This window comes from Thamnophis elegans, chromosome 11 (genome assembly GCF_009769535.1).
Source record: "Thamnophis elegans isolate rThaEle1 chromosome 11, rThaEle1.pri, whole genome shotgun sequence".
Classification (NCBI taxonomy): Eukaryota; Metazoa; Chordata; class Lepidosauria; order Squamata; family Colubridae; genus Thamnophis; species Thamnophis elegans.
The window spans coordinates 22914072-22941323 of NC_045551.1; the positions used below are offsets into that span (position 1 = coordinate 22914072).

General features: G+C 38.3%; 1 protein-coding gene across 2 annotated transcripts; it reads right to left on the minus strand.

Annotated features, from left to right (window-relative positions):
* Nucleotides 1-15650: 15650 nt before the first annotated feature.
* LOC116515104 (toll-like receptor 7) lies at nucleotides 15651-27252 on the minus strand. 2 transcript variants are annotated; one of them, XM_032227012.1, is made up of 4 exons: nucleotides 25642-27252; nucleotides 22944-23030; nucleotides 21570-21688; nucleotides 15651-19367 (listed from the first exon to the last, which is right to left on the minus strand). In XM_032227012.1, exons 3-4 carry the CDS (start codon nucleotides 21618-21620, stop codon nucleotides 16221-16223), a joined length of 3198 nt encoding a protein of 1065 aa, XP_032082903.1. In that variant the 5' UTR covers nucleotides 21621-21688; nucleotides 22944-23030; nucleotides 25642-27252; the 3' UTR covers nucleotides 15651-16220. The 2 variants fall into 2 exon arrangements, with proteins under 2 accessions (XP_032082903.1, XP_032082904.1); XM_032227013.1 differs by lacking the exon at nucleotides 25642-27252 and having other exon boundaries at nucleotides 22944-23841.

Consider the following 27252-nt stretch of genomic DNA (forward strand, 5'->3'; position numbering starts at 1 on the left):
AGGGAATAGTTCATTTTTAGTATGTTATGCTCAGATGATATGTTGTAGATATTTATTCTCGTGGCACGACAAAACCGCGCTACGCAAAATGGAGATTAAATCGCGTCGCTAAAGCCGCGACGTCATCATCACACGTCATCACCGCCGCGACAACAGCGCGGCGACAGAAGGGCGTTCTATATGCTTCGTTCTTTGCTTCCAAAGGTAGCCCTCCTCCTCCACCTGACAGTGGCAGCGGGCACGGGGCAAAGCGGGCTGCCCAGCAGCAGTAGCCCGCGGGAAGGGTCCAGCACAGCCGCGGGGGGCAGCAGGAACAGCCACGGGGGGCAGCAGGAAGCCTGCGTGGGGGCTGAGTGGGGCCGCCAACGCCGGTGGCGGAGGAGGACGCAGCAGCGGCGGCGGCTGAGGCTCTCCCAGGGCCGGCAAAGCGGGCTTGCCCAGCGGAGGCAGGCCGCCCTCTTCTTCCTCAACAACATCTCCTTGGACGGGCGGCGGCCACTGCTGGGCAACCCCGCTTCGCCGGCCCCGGGAGAGCCTCAGCCACCGCCGCCACCTGCCCTGCCTCTTCCTCCGGGGGAGGCGCCGGCGGCGGAGGCTGCCCATCCAAGGAGATGTTGTTGAGGAAGAAGAGGGCGGCCTGCCTCCGCCGGGCAAGCCCGCTTCGCCGGCCCCGGGAGAGCCTCAGCCGCCGCCGCTGCCGCGTCCTCCTCCACCGCCGGCGTCGGCGGCCCCACTCGGGCTTCCTGCTGCCCCCCGCGGCTGAGCTGGACCCTTCCCGCGGGCTACTGCTGCTGGGCAGCCCGCTTTGCCCCGTGCCCGCTGCCGCTGTCAGCTGGAGGAGGAGGGCTACCTTTGAAGGCAAAGAACGAAGCATGTAGAACGCCCTTCTGTCGCCGCGCTGTTGTCGCGGCGGTAGGGTCATTTTTTTCTTAGCGTTTCAGACCCCGCGGATTTGCCTCCGCGCTTATGTCGGCGCGGATAAGGGCATCGCGGTTTTGTGGTGGAACCATTTATTCTCACACCCAGAACAATCTATGGATTCCAAAAATGAATTAAAGGTCCACTGAAGAATACTGGTCTTAAGTGCCTTTTAAAATATCAGAAGGATGGCACTTTATCTATTTCCCAAAGCAGCTGTATTACAATTATAAGGTTGTTACTGCAGAAAAGGACCAGCTTCTTGTAGAATCTGTTAATTGCTCCTGAGAAGGAAGCCTTCTCTAGATGACTGGTCAGACATATGTAGAACAAAGCAATCATAATGCTGTGTAACACAAGGCAGCAGTGTATAGCGCAATGTTTCTCATCTAAAATGTGTGGATCAACTCCCAGAATTGCCCATCCAGCATGCTTTCTAGGTCATGACAAACATTTCTGAACTGCGGCCAGAAACCTACTACCAGCCAGTGCTGCAGCCATAGAACATCTCTACAATACTTGTATATCAAACAGTAGTATATGGTAGCTACTATTTGCATGACTAATGCATCTAGCTATACTGTAATTAAGTATATATTCATATTAACAAGTGCAGCTGAAGCAATAGAGTCACAGAGATGTTTCCTCACCAAAACTGCCAAAGAAAATAGCTTTAAGTTGTTTTTATATATATATAGATATGTTTTGTCTCTTGTAAAAGTCACAGAATCCACAGATTATCAATAAAGTAGGGGAGTTGAGGTACGTTTGATAGATTTTATTATGGGTGTTATGGGAAGGTTTTTCTGCTCTTTCTATAGTCTTGGTCCAACTTCATATTTGCTTATTCCACATATTAAAAACAAACATTAAGCTACTTTTCCAAGCTGCATAAAACTAATTTAAAAGTCCACATTAGATTGTTGGCTCATTGAATTTATAAATAAAATAATAATAAGCTACAATTTTGTATATTGTACAGCATCTGGGCTACTAAATAATGCTTTTATTAGGACTAATGAAAATAACACCAAATGTTACTTTGTCCAGAATGCTAAGTGAAAACAATGTATCGGTAACATCATCAACAGCATATTATTAATTTTTTTAAAAAGCCACTTTAGTCTAGCACTTGAGGCACCGGTCTAGAAACTGGGAGAGTGTGAATTCTAGTACCCACTTAAGCATGAGATCTGGTGGATGACCTTGGGCTATTTACTCTCAGCCTAATTCATCTCACAGGATTGTTGATATGGGAAAAATAAGAGGAGGGCATAATGCTAACTACGTCCATTACCTTGAATGATAAAAATAATAAAGGTGGGATTAAAAAAAAAAGATTTAAAATGCATTTTGACTATCTCCAACTTGAGACTGCCTTTGGGTTTTACAATGCCTCCTGATTATACCAGGTGCAGGGATATCCATGGGTATGATAAAAAGGGCACAATCACAAAACACCCAAAAAGGGGTGGGAGTTGCATTATGCCAACTTTTCACCATCTTGCCTATTAGTTACACATGCACACCCATGCAGACTCCCCCCCTCTCTCTCCCTCCCTCCCTCTCTCTCCCTCCCCCCCCCTCTCTCTCACACACACACAGACACACTAACCAGGGGATTTAATCTTTGAATTCCTTTGTTATTGCTTCTCTTGATTTGTGCAAAAATCTTGCTCAATGAAGAATTCTGCAGAAGTAAGAAATTTGCATACTGTTGTTTTGATCACATATTATCCAGCAATGGATTTTGGATTTTTTATTCTCTTTTTTGCTTTACTTCCCACTTCTAGTAGGCAGTTTACATATTGAGAGAATTATGACAGTGTTTGAATTTTAATCAAGCTTGTCACGCTTTGTGGATGGTAGGAGAGCAGGAAGTCAGTCAGTCAGTCAGTTCAATCACTGGAACTCTATTTATAGCTTTGAATTCTGAATGTTTCTGTGAAAAAGATGTACAGGGACCGGTAGTCTTTGACTTATAACAGTTCATTTAGTGACTGTTCAAAATTACAACAGCACTGAAAAAAGTGACATGACCTCCAAAATTCAGATGCTTGGCAACTGATTCATATGTTTAACAGTTGCAGTGTCCCAGAGTCATGTGATCACCTTTTGCAACCTAACAAGCAACATCTTTGGGGAAGCCAGATTCACTTAACTGTGTAATCAACTTAACAACTGCAGTAATTCACTTAAAACTGTGGCAAGCAGTGACGTGCAGTGAGGGTTACCGTTGGTGAGGCAAGAGCACAGCAGCGTCAAAAAGCAACGTCCCCGCCGCTGTATCCGACAGGCATCTCGCGTTTATGGCGGACATAAACGCGAGACACCTGTCGGACACAGCGGCAGGGGTGTTGCTTCTCGCCGCTGCCGCGCTCTGCCACCTCACCCCCCTCGCCTCCTCCGACGAACAATCCTGCTGCCCCGGCCTGCAGCCAGCCCAGAACCGAGCAGGGAGGACAAGGAGGAGAAGAGCGGTGAGTCCTTGTGCCGGCCGGCCAGGTGGGGAGCAGGTCAGGTGGGTGGGCTGGCTGGGGAGGGGGGATCATGGCCGCTCAGGTGGCCCCCGCGGCTGCCGACAGCAGCTTGGGTGTTCCAGCTCCATCCAAACTGCTTGTCACCATCACGCTCCATCATCTTGCTCCCCCCACCTCCTCCGATGAACAATCCTCTGCTTTCTTCAGCTCGGACGGTGCTGGGACACCCAAGCTGCTGTCGGCAGTGGCGGGGGCCATCTGAGCAGCCATAGTCCCCCCTCCCCACCCCCCGCCTGACCTGCTCCCCATCTGGCCAGCCGGCACAAGGACTCACCGCTCTTCTCCTCCTCCTCGTCCTCCCCGCTCGGTGCTGGGCTGGCTGCAGGTCGGGGCAGCGGGAATGTCGGCGCTTGGCAGCTCCCGGGTCTGCAGCAAAGGCGCCAAGCTGCCCAGTAGAAAATGCCGGGCAGAGAAGAAATTGTTGCTGAAGAAACGGTGGCTGGTGGCCCAGAGCAACCTCTCCAGAATCACCCTCTATGGAAACTGCTAGATTGCGCAGTTGCTCAAGTGCCCTTGCACAGGCATGATTCGCTGCTCCCAGATCAGGAGGTGGGAGAATCAGTGCCTCCTTTGCATACAATTTTTTTTGCTTTTTAACCCTTTCTTAACTTTTAAAAGGCGAAAAATTCCTTATGCAAAGGAGGCCCCGAGTTCTCTGGCCTATATAGGTAACACTGAGCAGACACCAAGCCACTGTGACTTGGAATCTGGTAGCAACTACCCTGGCTTTAATTATTTTTTAAAAATTCTTTAAAATTCTTTCCTTTCCTTCAGGAGACTGGTGAGGCCCCGCCTCCCCTGCCTCTAGTGACTGCACGTCCCTGGTGGCAAGGAAGGTCATAACATGGAGCAAAATTCACTTAATAATTGTCTCACTTAGCAATGGAAATGTTGGGCTCAATTGTGGTCGTAAGTCGAGAACTACCTGTATTTCATTTTCTCTGAAATATATTTTTCTTCTGCAGTTCTAATTTTGGTTTTATTTGTAATAGTGGTTTTATTATTTTATTGTATGAAATTTTGACTCACCAGCTTGGCAAAAATATGATCTCTGTTATAATATTTATCTAATACACCTTTCTGAATTTTAGTTGAAAATATTAAGGTTAAGATAGATACTCACTAATTATCCAAATAAATAAATCTATGACAATGAGGCACTTAGTGACCAAGTGCCGTAGATAGATTGTCTTCATGATGATCTGTCCCTAACCTGTTCTTTCAGGTTTTCCAATGGTACAGTCATCGCCACTGGTCATCCCATTCTCTTTCCTTACACTTTTCCCAGCATTAGAGCCTTTTCAAAGAGCTGAATTTGTATAATAGGGTCTGGAATAGAACAATTTGAGCTCATAAGTTTAAGCTGTCTTGATTCAGTAAGTCATAGTTAAATATTAACTGCAGTTTAGGCTTTTGTCATTATTCTCAATTGGGATTAATCCAAAATTAAAAGTTACAGTCTCCTTCTAATGGCCTTTCAAAGTTTAACCTAAACTTATCATACTAATAAATTTATTGTTTGTATCTGAATGCAACTAAAATGTTAGCAGTCTAAAGCTGACTGGGGCTGGGATGCCGCAGCACTATGGAGTTCCATCTGGATTTACTGAGAGAAAATAGTAGACTCCAGCAAGCAATAATTTAGCTTTTATAAAATGAATTAAATATGATTGTATTTTGTGATTAAATATGGGTCATATTTTATTATGATACCAGTACATGGATTAGTGGTTGATAGTCTATCTATCTTTGAGGGACAGTAGCATAATGTTAGAGTTTAATGGAAGTGATTGTCTGCTTTTTTCTGCTTAAAAGAAATAATGTGCAAACTTCTAAAACAATTATTTCTTCTGCAGTCACAGTCTCACTCTGTTTTAAACAACAACAAAAAATCCTTTTGAAACAGCATGTTGACAAAGCAGACAAAATGTAGCAAGGTGATCATTACAGAAAATAAAACCTTGCCAGAATTACAACAGAAGGAGGCTACTCTTGTTTGAAAAGTAGTAGTAGTCTAGGAACGACTGCCCACTTTAGGAGGAGTCTTTTGAAATTCAGGTGGGCTTACTCGCAGCAAGTGGCTTCAGGATTGTAGCTGAATAATCCAGACATTCATATTTCAGATAGAACCATATCATGAACAACACTTTTAAAATTTGCTGCTGCACTCATTATGATCTTTATTTTTTTGTAATGTTCTTCGATATATTGGCAAATGTAGCTTCATTAAAGCCAGGCTAGCATGGATTACTTCAGTACCTGGATATGAGACTGTACAATCTCTTGGGAAATATTGTAGCAGTAATAGGCATTTTTTTTATTTGGAGAAGTTTGATGCTTCTGAGATTCTCCCTAAGGAATAATTTCTGAACAACTCAGAGACACTATCTGAAAGTAGCTAATCTATAGAGGCAGAATAGATACACAAAATCTGAATCTGCACCAGTCTCTACTCTCTGCTTTCAAAATAGTCTCATGATGGAAAATACATTTCTACTGAACCAGGAATATCCATTCCTATTGGATGATACCAACAAGGTTACATATAGGCCACTATAAAACTTCATGATTGAATTCAATTACTTAAGTTCAGAATAAAAATATTCTGACCCAAGTAAGGGCAGATTTTGTAGAATATCAATACCCAGAGTTTCTTAATCCAAAATTCAATCTGCAGAGTTTCTTAAATGCCACAATGATTGAAATTCAGCTTGAAAATGCACTATTGGCTCTTTCATTTTCAAGTTTGTTACGCAATGCTAGCATTGCTCAAGGGGCAACTTCCTAACTGCCAAGAAAGCTGATCATTTCACCATTGCCTTCCTTGACTTAGTGCCAAGAGTGCAGAGTGTTGCATTTCAACTACAAAAGTACCAACTAGCCAAAGTCAGAGATTTGTTCATTTTTGAAATTAAGAACTGAAAAATATTAACACTAAATTAGCCAAGAAACCCTCACCCTAACTATCTAGACATAACCATGCATTAATATTGAAGTGTTTTGCATTTGTTTTCTTCTAAGATGCTTTTCAAATTTCTAGACTGCCCTAAAGTCATGGGGCTGAATTTGCTGAGCCCTCCCATTCAAGTACTGACCAAATCTGATGGTTTTCAGCCCAAATATATTAACCGTATATTTTTGTCATGTGCAGGAACAAGATAACACTACCTCAAGCCAAACGAAACTCCTGGAAATTTCATGGAGATCTCTATGCACTATTCTTGGTAACAGTGTAAAAATGGTTTGTCACTCTTGCTGTTTAGGAAAAAGGAGGGATGAGTCAATGAATGGATGGCCTACTGCTACAGAATTTTGGGAGTTGGGGAATCTTTTAACCTTTTCTAATTTGATGCCTTCCAGATGTGAAACTGAAATTTCTATAGAGTGTTTCTCAGCCCCTGCATCTTTTAAGATGTGTGGAGTTCAACTGGCTGTGGTATTCTGGAAATTGAAACCCACATGTCTTAAAGTTGGTCAGGTTGAGAAACCTTTAGCGTGAAGTCTGAGGGAAACAAAAGATTCTAAAATGTTTGATCAGTGGTTAAAGAAAACGGAAGTGAAGGAGACTTTCAGAGATCATTAGAAAAAAAGAAAGAAAAAGTAAAACATGGGTAGATTTTCAAAGTATCAGTTCATCTCATCTGCCTTTGTCATTATTCACTTCTTTTGAGAAAGGAAAATCATAATGCCTTTTTTAAGCACCATCTACAGTATTAAAATATGTAGAAAAAGAAGTAATAATTTTCCATTGGGAGAGATTCATACTGTAGTAAATCACTTTGCTTACTCACATTCAATTTCTCTAGATAAGAGTCTAATAATTTGTCCAAAAATAGCTGATAAATTGTCCAGTTTTTGAGAAAGAAGGGAGAAATTATTAAATACATGTGGAATAACTATAGTCAACATATTTAAAATCAATTAGTTTGTCCTAATCCCATCATTTATGTAAATCTACTAGTCCAGGGGTTGGCAAACTTAAACACTCAAAGAGCCATTTGGACCTGTTTCCCACAGAAAAGAAAACACCGGGAGCCACAAAGGTCCTAACTGGAAGCCCCCTGTTCAATTCTGGAGCTGACCGGAAGTTCAGTTCCCCCACCATAGAGTCTCCTCCTAGCACGGTGTACTTTTTCCTCTACCTGTCATAACTGAAAGCCCTATCAATTGTGGAGACAACTGGAAAACCCTCCCATTGCCATAGAGTCTTCTCCTGGTGCACTGTGCTCCCCCCCCACCACTGGAAGCTACTCTCAAAATTGTGGCGCCGACCGATGACGGAGCCATAGCAGAGGGAGGAAAGAGCCACATGCGGCTCCAGAGCCACAGTTTGCTGATAAAGGCCAAATGCTTTCTGCCTGGAAAAACATGTGCAGACTTGCTCTAAATAGTTCTTGGAGTCAAGAGTTATTCTTTAGGTAGAATGGAACTCTATATATAAAGTTTATAATCCTTTTTGTACTTATATGAGCTCTTGATGGTGTTTTAGAAGTTGTTATAGTCTTTGAATTTGATTTATTGGGATTTTAAGTTTCTTTATAATCTAGTCTGGGAATCTGTTTTCAAAACCAGTCTTTTAAAAATAATATAATATATAATGCCCATACAGCAGCATTTGGCTTCCCATTTCATTAGAGTTGCTTATCTGTGAACAGGGCCAGCAGATTTTCTGATTAGCCACTTATTTTTTGTCATAAATTTATTCAGGGAAATACCACATGGACTTGCAATCGCTTCTTAAAATACATTCATGCCTGACCTATTTCTCTTTCCACGCATTACAATAACTGTTAAACATGCTGGGTGTTCATAGTTTAATGGAGAGCACTATGATTTATTGTCATCGCCCCCCCCCCCCGCCCTGTCTTTTGCTGTGAATTGCAGCAATCCTCTTTTATTTATGAAATGGGAGGGTGATCCTTCCAAAACCTCACTGGCAAGCCTCTTTTTCTAAGGGTATGTAAGAAACCTTGTGCCAATCTGAAATACAGGTGGGCCACCACACAGAGAGGCTTTTAATGAACAATCCCATTATGAAACTGATAAACCCAAATCCTTCATTATAAAAAGGGGCTTCTTTTTCAGATTTTTCCAGCTCTTTAATATAGGCCAAGAAACAGGCATGGCAGAGATTATCGGGGTGTTTGTTATTGTTGAAAGCAGAGTATCAAACAGAATCTGAAAAACCCATCCTTATTTCTTAGAGAGAATCAATCAAAGTAGGCTTATTTTAAGTTTGCTCCTTTTTCTTAGGACTGAGTAATTTCTTCTAAGACCCTTAATGGTTGCTCTTTCCTTCTGCATATTTGAATCTACATTCCTTTACAGATTGTATCATTTGCTAGATTGGGCATCAAAAAAATAAACTGGTTGATTTTGTGCCTTTCCTCCAAAAGCTCCAGACAGTATACAAGTCATTCCCTCTCATTTTTCCACACAATAATAAACTTGGAAGGTTGGTTAGACTGAAAGATCACAATGGACCAAAGACATCCAATGAGCTGTCCAAACAGTGAAATTGCATCTGAGACTTTGCAACTCAAGTATTATATTTGATCAGAAAGGTGAATTAGAAAGGAGGGCAATAATCAGATGCTAAACAATCAACAGAGCAAACCTACAGTTTACAGTTACTTATTAATATATCCTTGAACAAGCTTGTGAGTGTTTACGATGTATTCAGAATTCACTGCAGAGAGATGGGTTGGAGACAGATTTTCTAGATTTGCCACTTGAATATTAGGTTCTTCTTATTTCTTCTTCTTTTTGGAAGATTCAGTTTTAGAATGATAAATGAAAGCTATCATCTTTGGGAAGACTGATCTGGGTTTATTGGTTTGTTCTTCTTAGCTTTCCATAGATCCACTCAGCTTTCAAATTCTTCAAAGTCTTCCATCAACCTAAGAAAGCTTTTCCTGAATTTTAGTCTCTGCTGAGCTTATTGGAGGCCACCTTTCTAATGTCTTTGGTTTAGAGATATTGGAAAGGATACATATTCCCACATTTAGACAAGATGGGTGAGCAATATAAAGCCTATTTCAGATGCTCTATGAATATTTGGACAAAGTATGCTGTTACTAAACCACCTCTGAAAAACTAATATTGCTTGTGCTTACAAAATGTTCTGAGTTCTTCATGTAAGATAGGAAAAATCTTTTTCAGCTCGGTGAGCCATTATACAAGACATTGAACAAGAAGGGCATTGGTCTAATAGAGTAAAATAATATACAAGTAATCCTCAACTAAGCCCAAAATTTGCTTGAGCAGGGGGCGGGCTAGAAGATCTCTGAAGTCCCTTCCAGCTCTATTCTGATTCTTTTCAGCCAGGTGCATGGCTTTGATCTACCATTTCAGCAGTGGACAATCCTGAATAGGATTTCATATTACACAGCGTCTGCCAGGACTCTCTGTATAAGTAGGGCATAATATCCTCCGTGTGACTGTGGGGTCCCACATCAAACTGTAGATCACATCATAGGTGGCTATAAACTAAGGGCATATACCGATCCAGTATTTGACTTTTTAAATGTAAATGATGCTGTGCTTCAATGGTTAGATGGCCTAGACATTGATATGTGAAAATTGATTCTTTTGACATTTATATTTTACTAAGTTTTATTAATCAAGATGAAATGCTAGTCCATACTTGATATGCCATATGCTAAATAAATAACCTCAGCAATAGGTATGCAAATTACCAGCTTTCACTAAAGTTCTGGAACTGTACTTTACAATATAATAACTCTCCAAAATACCTGGGGGATAATACTGGACAGATCACTAACCTTCCCGGAAAACCTGGAAAAAACTGCTGCAAAATTGAATAGCTGCAATAATTTATTGAATGGACTGGCTGGAGCATCCTGTGATGCTGATGCTAATAGCCTACACACAACAGGCTTGACTTTGGTTTATTCCAGTTGTATATTGTGCCAGTGTGTGGCTTAACAGTGCCCACACCAAAATGGTTCATGTCCAACTCTACAGTCAATGAGTATCATCTCTGGCACATTGCATCCCATTCCTGTGCATTGATTACCAGTACTTAGCAATATTGTACCTCTTCATATTAAAAGATAACAATTTCTCATTTGGGTACGGTCAAGGATACTGAACAAGAAGGCCCTCCCTATTCACCAGGACAATGCACAGCCCATCAGAGGATTGAAATCCCATTGGCAGCATAGAAAACAGCTATTTACTAAACTATCAGTTTAACCCTGAGAATGCCTGGAGAGAGGAATGGTCTCAAGATGCCTTCTTTTGGCCTGACCTTTAGTGGTATCTCTCCCAAACTATCTGGTTTTGACCTGCCTCACTTTGTCTAGTCAAAATTGAACAGTTAGGTGTGATACTGGAAGTAGTGCCTCTGTCCTGTGATGGTCAAATCTGGTCATAGATTCTGCCTTGGTTTACCTTTTCCAATAAGCAACCAAGTCAGAAATTCATTTAAAAGCAATTTATTAGCAATTTGATAAAGTGTGGTCTCCTTATGAAAAGGGGGAACCCCAAGAAATGGATTACATTTACTTTTATGGTTAGCACAACAAAGAACTTCAAAGCAAAAATTGATTGGTTTAGAAATAGTCATCTGTTCAGTTACATCACAAGAATTACAGCATAGCCATAGAGAAGAGCATTGTGTTCTGAATAAAAGTAAAAGAAACATTTGCAAATGAAAGACATCCCTATGGGTTTGGGTAAGATACTTTCTTGGTGCTTGTCAAGGTTGGCTTGATTATTTTCTTTGTCCACAGAGGCTTGAGAACAGCTAAAAATGAAACTACAATGTATTGTAGTTTCATTATCTACAATGAGTGTATTGTAGATAATAGTAGAGTATGAAAGGAGTATTCAATACATTATCTACAGTGTATTGCATACTCTCCTGCCAGTCCAGGTTTCTGAAAGAGAGACTTTTTCTTGAAGGTTGTGGTTTATGGGAAATTATTAGCAGTACAATTGAAAAAGCAAATTTAAAATACAAGAAAACCCATGTTAATTAGCCAGTACAACAGTATTATCAAAACCATGTTTCAAGTATTACAAAGTCTACCCTCTGTGGCCCTCACCTGTATCAGTAGGGATGGAAAAATTCTGTTTTATGATATAGAAATGGTAGCAGAGGATAATTACATAGCCATACAGATCAAATAAAGTGTATAGTGTACAGTCTTGCTGCTTAACAGTTTCAATTGTCACAGGAAACCCTCCTGAGAACATAAAGGAACCATAGATTATAACCATAGATGCAAACTAAACACTGCCGTCTACTGGCTGAATAATTTTGTAGTTGTTGCAATACAAAACACATTCCAACATATTCAAACTATTAAACATATTGTGCAAGATTGCTCATGAAGTGCGTTCTCTGGTTCCCTAGAACAGTGTTTTTCAACCTTTTTTGTGCAAAGGCACACTTTTTTCATGAAAAAAATCCCGAGGCACACCACCATTAGAAAATGTTAAAAAAATTTAACTCTGTGCCTATATTGACTATATATAAAGTGTTTTTCCCACGGCACACCTTACACTATGTCACGGCACACTAGTGTGCCACGGCACAGTGGTTGAAAAACACTGCCCTAGAAGAACTGCAAGAAGCAATGCCAGAGGCAATTGCCTGGGTAGGTGAATTGGACATCCAGTTATAAGGTCACTGCCAAATTCCTATGTATAATTACATGGACTGTATGTGTGTGTGTGTGTGTGTGTGTGTGTGTGTGTATGTATATATATATATATGTATGTATGTATGTATGTATGTATATATATATATATATATATATATATGTGTGTGTGTGTGTGTGTGTATGTTGTATTTGTGCTGATAAATAAAATATATATGTATGTGTGTGTGTGTGTGTGTGTGAATGCATGCGCACATATACACACATACATATACATACACATATTATACACACACACACATGCACACACTTATATATATATGCACACACACACACACACACATATACACACACACTTCCATCATGGGAGTGGGGGGGAGGAAGGTAGGAGATGGGAATGAGAAGGAGAGAAAGACAGGGGGAGGCAGTCAGGAAGGAAGGAGATGGGAATAAAGAGAGGAGGAGAAAGGGGAGGGAGGGAGGAGGGAGGGAGATGAGCCAAGGTGGCGCAGTGGTTAAATGCAGCACTGCAGGCTACTGCTAGATCAGCAGTTCAGCGGTTCAAATCTCACCGGCTCAGGGTTGACTCAGCCTTCCATCCTTCCGAGGTGGGTAAAATGAGGACCCAGATTGTTGGGGGCAATATGCTGACTCTCTGTAAACCGCTTAGAGAGGGCTGAAAGCCCTATGAAGCGGTATATAAGTCTACTGCTATTGCTATTGCTATGAGAATGAGAGGGAGGGAGGGAATCTGGCCATGCCCACCTGGCTCCCCAAGGTCAACCACAACCCTGATGTGGCCCTCAATGAAATCTAGTTTGACACCCCTGCTCTAGTGGGATCCAGGAATTGTGCCTTATGTGTTGTGAAGCTTGCCCTATGGCATAGTCTCCTTTCTGAAATTGTGGTCTTCGGTTAGGCCATAAAAACCTGGTTCCTTCCCTACCCCATATTAGGGCTAAGATGCTAGCAGAGCCTAATGTGTGTTCTTGTGCTGTGAGTTAATTGTACCATGTATTTTTTAAATTTATATAAGGATTTTCATTATATTATTTCTTCTTGTATTGTTGTTAACCTCTCAGAGTTAGTTACTTAAAACAGGTGGCCATGTATTTTTTCTAAATAAATAACTGCATAACCCAAGCAATTAGCTGTTAAACTGCTAATGTAAAATCTTTTTATCACCTCAGATTTTGGCATGCCAATTTCTTCTGGCTTTGGTTAAAAGCACACAGATACTAAATTTATAATATGAAAGACCAAATATATCCATAGTGCTTTATTGTAATTTAAATGAGAGATCCATTTTCAGGAACTATCATTTGCTGCCACCTATAGACTGGTATGTGAATGACCATTTCTTATTTAAAAATGTGATACCTGCAGATTTTAAAACAGAGAGATAAACTTCACCATTTAAAAATCCCTAATTAATCAGTTTTTTTGCTCTTCAAATTCTTATCTGTAAGCTTGTAGCCATTAAGCTGGTGTTACCCTCTTATTTTGGAATAGTAAAGTTGGCTGCTTCAATTTTTTAATTACTTTTATTGTTTTAAAGTGCCATGTGGAATTACACTGATGAGAAGTATGACTGAGAATGCTGATGGATTAATCAAACCACACTGCTTTCTTTTGTATAAGCAATGGTAAGCAAAGCATAACAAAATATAATAGATGATAAACAAACGTAAGAGGTAAAAAGAAAAAGAAGTCTCACTAAATCTAGTCTACTTTTATTTATTTATTCAACTTTTTATTCATGCAACACCCCCCCCCACCCCTGTGTCAGGCCAGCCTCCCTCAGCAACCAAGAAAGAAACCACTTAACTCCATTTTGCAGAATTAAGAGTACTTTTACTGGTTATGAAAAGCAAAGCAAGATCTGATGCAAAAGTGTGCATCATCATAGATAACAATATGTGACCCAACTCCCTCCCCCTGGTAACCCCATCCCATAGTCCAATCTGCAAATCACTCAGGTGTCATGTGAGTTCCATCTTCAAAAAGCATCATCAGGTTGGTATGCAGGTGTCAGCCTCTGCTTTGCTGCTGCTTCGGCTGCCATTGTAACGGGGAGGGGGGGGCATGGTATTTGGGAGGGGAATCATGATGTGCTGCCTCCTGGTCCTCCTGGTCGCTACCTTCTTTTGAAGGTTTGGGTTTTATTTACACTCCCCTCGGAAGGTGTTAGCTCTGGGTTGAGTGCAAAAGTGAGATCTTGCTTAATGTCAGGCCAGCCTCCCTCAGCAACCAAGAAAGAAACCACTTAAATCCATTTTGCAGAATTAAGAGTACTTTTACTGGTTATGAAAAGATAGCAGCTAAGCAAAGCAAGATCTGAAGCAAAAGCGCACGCAATCATAGATATCAATATGTGACCCAAACCCCTGCCCCTGGTAACTCCATCCCATAATCCAATCCGCAAATCACTCAGGTGTCATGTGAGTTCCATCTTCAAAAAGCATCATCAGGTTGGTATGCAGGACATTTGGCCTTGGCGGGCAAATTCACTATCTCCAGCATGCACAGTAGATGGTGAGAACAAAACTCCCTTTTTACAATCTCTCCTGTACTTAAAACTTCCCTTTCCAAATACCATGCCTCCCCCTCCCCGTTTCAATGACAGCCGAAAGCAAGTAGTGAAGCAGAGACTGACACCCCGTTTCCACTTCAATCATACTACTTCATACATTGTTCTGTAAACTTGTCACTACAGTGCTCCTTATACATACATTTATGCATAAATACATTAAAACAAGTAAGTATAAAAAAACTATCTGTAGCTTAGGATAACTGTCCTTGGCACTCTCCAACCTTGATTATTTGCTTGAAGAAATTTCATTACCTGGCTAGGTGCTAGTCATGATGGCTTTGATGGCTTTTTATACACAATAGCTTGCCCTCCCATACTTGGTGGGTATGTGGTTTTCTCCTTAACATTTCCTTGATTAGTTATTGTTTTCTGCTTGATTGTTTGGCTGGTGTTAATCCCCACTTATCTGTATATTGACTGATAGAGAGGATGTAATTTTTTTGTTTCCTTAGTTTTTTTTTAATTGTCTCATTGCATGTAAATGTGTGGCCATCCTAGAAAGTTAAATCCCAAAACACTAGGGAATTCTTGGAAGCTTTGCATTCAAACAAATCAACCATCAATAGACACATAAACTGCATTTAAACAATTGCACCTTTTAAATCATTTTGGACTCCCTGAAATTTTCTTGGCAGCTGTTTTCAGAAGTAACTTGGCAATTCTACTTCTTCTTAGAGACAAGAGAAGTACCGTAACTGGCCAAGGTCACCCATTTGGCTTTGTACCCAAGGCAGGACTAGAATTAAAGGTCTTTTGGTTTCTACTTAATGTCTTAATCATTATACCAAACTGGCTTCAAACATAGATGCTTTCAGATTACAGCATAAATTTATTAGTCACTGATAATATTTGGGTAAGCGTTTAAAGTCCTTTCTTTTTGGATTTTGAAACGGTAATGAAAGACTTTTTTTAAAAGAAAAAGCATTATACAAAAAGCATTTAGATCACCAATTTTTTCACACACACACACACACACACACACACACACACACACACACATACATATCCTTTCTTTCCATTTCTGAATGCATTCCCCATTATGTTACAATTCCCATATTTTTATTGTATCATTATGTAATGTAAAGTTTTTTCCCCTCATATATAAATAAATAGTGAGTCAATTCAAAATACTTCATTTTCAAATATACAGTAATTGTAGTTTATGCTAAAGATTATATTGATTTTTATTTTTTTCTTTCAAATTGTACTGAATAATGGAAAGAAAACATGCTTACATAGGAAAACACATAAATTCTTGCTGTGAAAATTCGTAACCAAAATCTGTCTCTTCCATTTCACTTTTCCTGCTTAGATTGGGGGAATTCATAAAAACCAGCATAAGCTTCCTACATAACTCAACAGTTATTAAATGGAAAATTGAGTTCTGGGATTACACTTCCTGGGCACTTTTTCTCAGATAACCAAAAGTTTGTCTGGTTCTATTAATGCTTTAAAACTTCCTCCTAGAGATTGAGATTCAGTCTCATCCCATACATCTGCTATAATTTCCAAAATATTTTCTGAGAATGCAACTGAGTGTTATACCATTTCTTTGAAAAGCTTGTTATATCTGAACTCATTATTTGCTGAGAGGGAGTTTCTAAGACATTGCCAGAAATAAGACTGAGACTGAGGATTGGTTGGCCATTCAAGACAAGATCTCCTACACAAGGTCTTTCGGAGACGGAGACACTTTGACATTTGCAGAAGCTTCTCAAGAATTATCAGGATAATTACATCTACTTTTTCATCCACAAGACGCTGATGTGCCATATAAAAAGCTGTTCTGAAGTTGCCACTTGCAATGTAGCTGTTTGTCAGCACAAATATTGTTTTTCTACTCATTTGTATGCTGTCATTAAGGTTTTCCATGAGTGGGTGACCTGGTAACCAGTCTCTTTCTTCTAAACAAATATTGAATTTTTTTTCTTTCTGATCTTCCAGTTTCTCAATTAGTTCTTTCAGGACCCATTCTGTTACAGCTGCATCTTTATTATCATAAACCACAAAAGCATCATATTTAACATCAGATGAAAAGAGACGTTTATATCCCTTTAATTTGGCAATGCAGAAATGATAAATATACCGGACATCCCAAACATATAGGTGGCATATAACTGGAAGTATCATGAGAAGTATGATGAATAAAGCTGACAATAAATAGAGGATCTGAGAGTAGTTTGATTCACAAGTATGCATATCTAATAAAATCAAACTTTTATCTTTCCATACACTTGGCCCTGCACAAGTCACATCTGTTGCGAGGAAAGGGATTTTTACATTTGTCTCATTGATCCAGTGGACAAGCCACACAATATCACAATTACACTTGAAAAAATTACCATTTAAGTATAATGTTGTTAGTCCATTAATAACATTTTTGGGGAAGCTAGAGTTCTTGATTGTTTTGATCTTGTTAAAACTAAGATCTAAATGCCTCAGGAAGAAAGCATCTTTAAGAAAATTATCTGTCAGCTTTCTAATCTTGTTGTTTTTCAGTATGAATGTCTGAAGTGTCTTAGTACAGTTGGACAGTTCATGTGGGACTGTGGTCAGCTGATTGTTGCTAAGATCCAAGACTTCCAAATTCTTTAGTGCTGGAAGACACCCCCAGTTAAAAGTCTTCAATCGATTACTGGCCAGCTTTAACACTTTGAGTTTTGGAGGCAGATTGTAGAATACATCATGAGGTAACAAAGTCAGAAAATTCTCAGAAATGTCAAGATTTTCCAGGGTGATCAAATTCTTGAAGAATGCCAAGTATTCATTAGTTCCATCCTTCCATAAAATATCCAAGCGATTCCGTCTAAATTCTAACGTTTTGATGGAATCACTTTCCATTCCTTTATCAGTGGATACAGAAATCTCATTGCCATTCATAATCAGTATTTCCAGATTAACCAGGCATTTGGTAAAGTTCAACATAAGTGTGACACCTTCCGCCTTAAAATAATAACTATTATCACTAAGATTTAGAACTTTCAGTTCTTTCAGCTGTTGAAAAGCATTCGGATGTAGCAAATCAATCCGATTGTTAGATAAATCCAAACATTTCAAACTGGATAGATGAGCAAATTCAGTTCCCTTAAAAGCTTGGCTCATAGCATTATTGGAGATGTTAAGACATTTAAGGTCTGAAAGTTGTTGGAAATCAGACTGTTTGATAAAAAAAATATTGTTTCTGCTTAAATCAAGTGTTTTTCCATAGTTGCTGCATGCAGTCTCATTGACAAAAGACAAAGAATGAATATCCTCTGTATTTTTAGATCTGCAACCTTGAGCATATTCATCATATCTGAAATACTGCATATCTTTCAATACATTGCCATTATATTGATCATCTGATGAGTTGACAACAGAGTAAAGCCTGCTATTTGGCTCATATGAAAAAAGAGATATTTTATTAAAAGAAAGAATTATTGTTGTAAGATTCTGGAATTCTTTAAACATAGAAATGTTAACGTTCCTGATAAAATTGGTTCCAAAATCCAGGATGTTAAGTTTTTTAAGAGGAATTAAATTTTGTATAGTGTCTTTATTCAGTTCCTTGAAAACAAATCCTCTTATTCTTAAGGACTGCAGATTAGACAGGGTGGAAAATGTTTTGGGGAGAATAAAGTTTAATGGGTATGAATCCAGTTCATAATTGAAAGATAAGTCAAGTTCTACAAGATTAGGAAGAAACTGTAGAAAATGAGCTTGCTGAATTACTCTAGCCAAATAATTTTGTGAAAGATCAAGCACTTGAAGGTTCCTAGTATTTTTAAACCAACGAGAATCCACATGTTGAAGGGAGGTACTGTGCAGTCTCAGCTCCTTTAAATGCTTTAATGAGTCAAAGGCTTTGGAATTGATTAAAATGCTTCCTGGGCATTCAATACAATGATATCGTGCATTGTGACAACGAGGGCAGTTTCCACTTAAATCAAGTAATTCCAAATTATTCAGAGAGAACAGATCATGCTCAGTGATATTTCGAATTGCGTTATTATAGAGGTAGAGTTCTCTTAAGCTTGATGGTAAGTTTTGTGGAACCTTTGATAAGTTGTTGGCTTTCAAAGACAACACTTTCAAACTTGTGAGAGGTTGAAAGGCTAATTCATTAATTTCAAAAGATATATTGCAGGGATTGCGATAATAACAGTTCTGCCCTAGATTGAGTACTTCTAAATTTTTAAGTCCTGAAAAATTTCCTTTCTTGATAGAAAAAATGGAATTAGCTTCAAGACTCAGAAGACGTAGGTTAGGTGGGAGATCCTGGGGGATTGCTGAGAGCTGGTTACCATCTAAATAAAGTGATTTTAAGCTGGAGAGTTTGGAGAAAGCATGAGCTTGGATTTTCAGACCTTGGGTGCAAACATGATCTTTAGGTCCCAGCCTGACTGGCACGCAATTACATTTGAAATCAATTTCTAGAAGCTTTTTTAGGTTTATAAAATGGCTTTTGGAAATCTTTGGAATGCGATTAACAGCAAGTGTCAGGTTGGTAACATTGTGAGGAATATCTTTTGGAAACTGTATGAGCTTACGGTCGCTGCAGTCAACTTGCATATACATTTTGGAAGTATCTATTATATTATTCACATCACAAGGCAAAGTTTTATAAAATGGCATTACTATAATCTCTTTCAAAGCCAGTGAAATAACAAAAAAAATCAATCGGCTTGCGAGCCAGAGATGAAAAGTCTAGAGAGAAAAGAAAGAAAGTAGTGTCACATCTGCTAAATATAAAATAGTTCACTTAAACAATTGAACACTGAACATTCTTAAATAGTTTTACATCAAAAAGAGATGTTTTAAGCTCTATCAGGAATAGCAATACCAATAGCACTTAGACTTATATACCACTTCATAGTGCTTTTACAGCCCTCTCTAAGCAGTTTACAGAGTCAGCATATTGCTCCCAACAATCTGGGTCCTCATTTTACCCACCTTGGAAGGATGGAAGGTTGACTCAACCTTGAGCTGGTGAGATTTGAACTGCTGAACTGCAGCTAGCAGTCAGCTGAAGTAGCCTGCAGTACTGCACTCTAACCACTGTGCCACCTCCCTCCCTCTGTTCTCTATCTCCTCCTTCCCCTTCCTCTTTCCTTTCCTTTCCTTTCTTCCCTTCCCTTCCTTCCCCTTCCCCTTTCTTTTCCCCTTTAATTTCCCTCTCTATTTCACTTTCCTTCTTTCCCACCAAAGATATACTAACCATGAGGAAGAAGTGTGAAATATAAATAAATATTTTTTTAAAAAATCCATTTAAAAAAAATCAGGAAATACTGGGCTTTTGATAACTATCAAGCAGTATGCCCAGATTTGCAGTTAGATCAGCAAATGAGTCAATAGGGACTGTTTTGGTGATTCAAGTATGTTGAAGAAATTATTGCCATTATATTATCTGAATTTCCTTATCGCTACCAGATATCTAGAGCAAATGCCATTTTGTATGAAATGTTGCATTACAAGAACTTTATCTAAAATTTGTGCACAGTGGTGAGAATTGACATTTGCCTTTCTTTCTGGCTTACACCTTTTAAATCCAGTTTTCTGCAGCCTGGGATGAGGGGGGAAGAATATTACTTTGATCAAGGAGGGGCTATCTACGGATACAGCATGTACTTGATGCTTGCTCTATGGATCTTTCATAATTGAGGAAGAGGAGCAGGAGAAACCTTCCCCAAAAGCAATAAAAAAGACTTTATTGTATCAAGTCAGAATTTAATCCTTTTCCTGGCCCTGGATGTAGAAAATATTGGACCAAACCTCTCTCTCTTTCCCCTTCAGCAACTGAAAGACACCAGAAGCTGAAGAGGAAGAAAACATGACAGAGGCATGGCTACATTAAGGAGCAGACTTGGTGGAGCTACTTAGGAGTCACTTGATGAAGTGATGTAGAGCTTATGAAGGCCAATGGTCTTCCATAGGGTCAAAGGCTAGTGAGCAACTGGAACTCAGGAAGGTTGTTTGTATAGTATTATCCTGTGAAGGTCTTTTGGATTTCTGCCTGACATGTGCTGGAGACCCAAGTAAGTCTTGGGGTTTTCTTGGGTGTTTCTGGGTATAGCATCTGTTGGTAAATCTTTCTAGATAACTGTGATACTTGGACTGAATTTATAAGAGCCCAAGAGATAAGCCTATTGTGTCCATTACTATTTGCAGAGAGATAGGTAATTCTATTTGTGAGATTCAGACAGAATATTAGAGTAAAATTTCCAGGCAATCTAGATTAAGAATAAATTTATTGTATGTCGTTCATTGCATCTGGAGGACAGGAGGATAAAAAAAATAGTTGCTTTATGGTTCTATCCAAATGCAGTCTTCTTAGCACCCAGTATTTAGGACTGGATAAGAGAACATTAGTTTCCAACATCTTTAATTACTCTTCTTCCTGGTGTTAACCATGTGGAGTACAGTAAGGATGTCCCTCTGTATAATCAGCATAAGGACTTTTCTTTCTAAACATCCTTCCATAACCTAATGTAGAATTGTAAAGTAGACTGCCTTAAGAGTACAGGAGCCCCTTATTTGCTGAAGGTTGGGTTTACCCAAGAAGAACCAATGGGGAAAAGAGATTTAGTGAGCAATCAAGCAATCTGGGCTTCAGAAGGGCAGCAGAATTGATAAGGCAGTGTAAAAACTACACTTGCCAATGTTCAATCATATGGAAGACCTGAGCACTTAGAATGCTGGAGTGCCTTTGTGTTTGGTAGAGTTCCTTTGATAAGCATTATATATTATTTAATTTTTTTTTTCAAAAGAGGTACTAAAATATGTGTGTGGCTATCCTATAGCCTTTTTTTTAACTCATCTTGACCTCCATGTGTATGCATTTGTGTATGAGAGAGAAAAAGAAAGAGACAAAGTGAGGTGGCAGGGAAAAGGTAAGATTTCTGCACTCACCTGGTGGAAAGCAAAAGACATTCTGTCTACATTCAGAGGCACTCTTAGCATCTCTCTCTGGTTAGCGGTGGAAATTTAGAAGTTCTAATATCTAGATCACAGGGAACCTAGAAAGAGATCTGATAGAAAATTTCCAAGCTGAAAACAATATTTGCTGAGCTAGATTATTTTTTGGAAGAAAAGCTAGGATTAGCAATACTTGCTACTAGACCAGTCACTTTTTAAAAAAGAATTATGGTTGTGCACTGTCTTCTAAAGAGGTGGCCGTTTTGTTTCACTCTGTTTTACAGGTAGTCCTTACGATCACAATTGGGACTAGAATTTCCATTACTAAGCAAGATGGTTGTTGTGTGATTTGTGCCTAACTTCACAGACTTGTTTTGCCATGGTTGTTAAGCAAATCATGGGTGTTGTTAAGTGAATCAACAGTCATTAAGTGAATGGAGTTTCCTCTATTAACTTTGCTTGTCAAAAACCAACTGAGATGGTTGCAAATTGTGATTGCATGTTTTGGGATGTTGCAACTGTCATAATACATGCAAGTTGCTAAGCACCTAAATTTTGATCATGTGTCATGCAGTAACTTCTGGGACTAGCCATAGGTTATTTTTTTCAGTGCCATTGTAATTTTGAATGGCCACTAAATAAATGGTTGTAAGTTGAGAATTACCTGTACTAGAGGTTGCTTTGGAAACTAATCCCAGTTCTCTGCATGCATATTGTTTGACTGCATGTTCCAAGGTACTTTGGGGAAGAATTTCCATAGTTCTAATAGGAACCCTGTGAACGGTATGCATCCCATCAAAATCTGTCTTCTAGTAGTGGATTGTATTTTATTAATAGGACCGTCTGGTGTCAGAGATGGAGAGACCCTCTCACCCTTAATAAATTATGAGCTTATTTATTTTGGAAATATTCTACAGATACCAAATTGTGTTATTTTTTCTTTTATAACCCATTTTAATCACTTTGGACCAGAGGTGTCAAACTCATGGTATCATGGCGGCATCACATGATGTATTGGGATTTTTTCCCCTTTGCTAAACCAGGCGTGGGAGGGGGCCAGTACGTGACACATCCAGGCCTCAAGTTTGATAGCCCTGACTTAGATGATTTACTTAATAGTTAAGCAACCATAATTAATTTTTGTGAAATTTTATTTTAAAATGGGACCTTTATGAAGTAAACAGAAACCAATAACTAACCTAAAAACTTAATCTTATACTTTTACTGATATAATTTCCAGTCCGCTTTCCAAACTGCTGCATGCCAATGATTTCTACTGCAAAAATTACTAATCGAATGACAAAATGTGTGTTATGAAATACAACTGCTCAATTAGGCAACTAATTGTGCTGAAAGATAGATGCTTACCCTGATGGTCAAGGAACGCAGAAATATTTCTTCCCTCTCTTCATGGTCCAAGAACATGAATAACTGTTTGCAATGAAATATTACCTGCTAAATCGAAGGGAGAATAGAGTAACTGTCAGTGCAGAATAAGACATTATGTTAAACAAGAATGAGGGTTGTTTTCTGCATATTTTTGTGTGCACTATTCCCCAAATTTATGTCTTTTTTTCCTAACCATTTCCTTTTAAAAAAACATTTGTATATTCCCGTTTCTTCATATAATTTTTTTGTATATAGTGATGAACTATTATGAAATTCCCAGAAAATACACTGCAGATTTTGTCATATGAGGAGTTTCTGATCTGTGCATAAGTTGGAATAGGCAAAGTTGCCAAATTCGCAGTGAAACTCAGGTCAAGCAAATGTATCCTTGTTCTCTGCTGAACAGCCTGCTTGCAAAATCACAGAGGAGCCATACAGTGCTTTAAATAAACAAGGTTTTCTGGATATCTTTTGAAACAATTATTGAATCATCTGCTGTATAATCCATAGATATCTAATATACATCATAGTATCCTAGGTGCTTTTTTGAAATTTCTCTATTTGGTGGGTAACACAAAATATGATATTCCCCCCAATGCATGAGAAAAGTGGTCAAATATATAACTTTATGATTAGGCAAAACTATAGATACTAAGTAATTAATTTGTATTATATTTCATTCATCTGTCACTGGTATAAAAATCTCAGTTAGGAATTATTTATTAGCACCATGTTCAAATCATATCCGAAAATTAAAAATAGTTGGCCTGTGCTTAAATAGTTAAAATTTCTCTTCAGATGTTCACTTCACCAGGTTAAAAAAGGATGATGAGGATGATAGTAGTAGTAGCAGCAGCAGCATTATGAATTGAATGAATAATTAATATAATCTATCCTATCATTTGAATCTTTTATACATACCATACACACAAAATATTTTATATAACTATTAAATTAATAAAAGAAATCCAAGTGAAAATTTAATAACAGTTGCACTCTAAAGACAATTTTTAATTAATAAAATGGCAGGCTAACTGGGAGAAAATATGGGTAGAAAATATGTGCTGTAAGAAAAGAGTAAGGATATTAGTACCCGAAGGCCTAAAATATATGTAATTATAAGAAGAATGGAGGAAAAGGAAATGCATGAAAAGCTGGGATTGGGTAGAATAATTTATTGTTTTATAACATGCTTTGCTTCTAATGAGAACAACAGACCATCCTTCTCATTTCATCCTTTCAGTGACCTGATGCATTAGACACCTTTGAGAATTAAAACCTGGTGAGATTTTCATTGTGGTTTCTGCATTTCTTAGTATGGGAATGAAACATATCCCCGCCAAAAAGTACAGACCCCATACTTTCCCATTCACAAGAAAAGAAGGAAGGAAGGAAAGAAATACCATACTTTTCCACACATATATTATTCAGCACAGACAACTTCAGTTGACCGTGGACCATTCTCATAGCATGTTTATTTCCTTTCCAGAGAAAGCATGGGATCAAAAGGTGAATAAAAACTGAAGAAAAGGGATGTTTTTCAAACTGGGTTAAGGGACTCTGTTGCGAAGTCAATGGATTCTTCCAGAAAAATCATTTGTGATGATTTATATCAAAATATACTGCAGCTATTCCATGCTTTATTAATTAATCTTCTGAGGCAAAGGGGAAAAAATGAATATGTACATATTTCTATGTTTGTTCGTGTTTGGTGCAATTGAAAGATTTGGAAATCTATCATCCCTCCATTTATATTATGTTCTTTCTCTCAAAACATTTGTCAGGTAACATCTGAATAGAATGAGGAACAGAGAAGAGACAACAGATAGGATTATATTCTTTTTTTTTTTAAATAACAATTCCCCTTTACATCTACATCTACAGTTAATAGCAGGTGATAATGGCAATTTCCATAAATGTTTTCACTTCTTCTTTTCATCAGATCAATTAAAATGTTGTAAGGCAAACTTGACAGAGACTTGAAATGTATGGGAAAGAGAAAGAGGGATGAAGAACATATGGCTTTAGAATTGAGAGAAAAAAGATACAGTATGTGAACAGATGCCAAAAATCTTGTGTGGTTACATGACATCAGACATATTAGTGAAATTTCTTATCAGCTAGAGATGAAGCATCAGGCTATATTTCTGTAATCTATGTTTTAAGATATTTGTAAAATTGTAAAGCTTTATAAAAGTATTTTTAAAAAACTACTTATTTTAGTTACAAAGCACAGGTAAAACCTGTAGGAGCATATAATGTCTCTTTTCTTACATACAAATTCTTAGAATAATCTTTTAATGTTAACAACTTATTATATGCAAGCTGCTGTGTTAGTAATAGAAATCATCTCCCTGTAGTTTCTATGAAACCAGAACAATTTTAGACTTTTAGACAAAATTAGTGTTTTGGACATCATTTTAGCCGTTTGTCAGAATGAAGGTTGCAAATTAAAACTAATAAAAGGTAATTTTTAGGACTAGTAAGCCTACTTATTTGCCTCTTTTTGTAAATAACATTCATTAGGGTTTTTTAAAAAGAAAATATGTTTTAAGAAATGGAATAGATTCCTTATGAATAAAAAAGAGCAACAAAGTCTTAGAATTCTTAGACACAAAAATCAATCCCAAATAAAATTATTTTTCAAAAGAAATGTAAAGATTTGTAATGAGCTTACCATTTACATAGTCCTCTGCACCATTAGGACGACTTGTCCTTCAGGAAGACTATGGTAGAAAGGACCAGTGAAAGAAGCCTTAATTTCAAATCAAGTAACAGTAAAAAGCAGGTTTGCTCACCAGGAGCCCCTTGTTCATCTGCTGTGTTGTTGTGTAAGAAACAACCTAAAGCATAAATAGCACGTGAGACAGCTGCCATTACTACTCACTTCCTCAAAAGACTGCATTTGAAATGCACAACTGCCATTTCTTATTCTTCTCCAGTTAAAAATAGTTTGGTTCACTGATTTAGAAAAGAAAACCACCTTTGTCCCCTGAACCATGAGACTCTATTCTAAGATTGTTGGGGGCAATATGTTGACTCTGTAAAGCACTGTAAACCACTATGAAGAGGTTTATAAATCTATATAAGTGCTAAAAATAATTACAAAAATTAAAATTTTTTTTGCAGAAGAATGGACTTCATTTTCTAGCACTTTTCAAGCTTCACATTACCAGATATCCAGGCCAGATGACAAAATCATGTCTTCGGTCTCTTCTGGAAAGTCAGCATAGTCTGGTCCAATATTAGTTCACAGGGAATGTAATTTGAAAATTAATATGTTGTGGGCCTTGTCTACTGTTTAATCCTTCAAGTTTAATCAGTTTTGTTCCTTGATTTTATTAGCTCAGACTTCCTTAATCTCATGAAATTTGCCATCTCTGCACTGTTAGCACACCCAGTTTAACAATTTTTTTAGTTTGTAACACTGCTGAAAGTTCTAGAATTTCCACGGAAAATCACCCTACTTTTATTAAGACCCTTTGTTTCTTCTGCTTGGGGAAATTTGGGGAAAGGCATGTGCTGTCTATCAACCAGCCATCTTAATTTCAATCATGGTAAAACGAAAGTTTATTGCAGAGATGTTCTGAAGCAACGCTTTTTTTCCACATACTGGTAGTAGTCATTCAAGTATGACTCATAAGGAAATCTAAAAATGATATTTTGTAAAGCATAGTATGGCTTTGGAAGGATTGTAGTAGAATTTTCCACCTTTATAAAATCAGTATTATGACTAAGGAAATAATTGATATATCTTTTTCAATAAATTTTTTGGAGGTAGAGAGACAATTAAACATATTGAATGTATTTTCAATAAAAGCTAAATAGGGGACATGTTTGTCATTCATTCATGAGCATTAACTCAGTAAAATCATTCTGATTTAGCCCCAAACTGACACTGATATAAAAGATATTAGCTAAAATGTCATATAAAGGAGTCCCTCCCATTTCTTACAACAATAAATTATTTGTTCAAGAACAACCAATAAAAGATTCAACCCACTTTAGCAAACAGAACTTTGGAAGCCACAGTAATATTAAAAAGCTTCAACATATGAATACTTGATTTGAATGAACTGCCCCTGAAGCAAGCGAAGATCAATTTAAATTTTGCAAAGGTTTTCAGTTCTTTGAAAGAGTTGATCCAACATTGCAAAATTATGGGATGCCAACTTTATCCACTGAATGGTGTTATGAGCTCTCATCCAGTTTTCATGAGTCAAATGGTTGCGATTTTTGATATTTTCCAAATACACATTTTGGCAGGTAGTGAGCTGGATCCCTAACC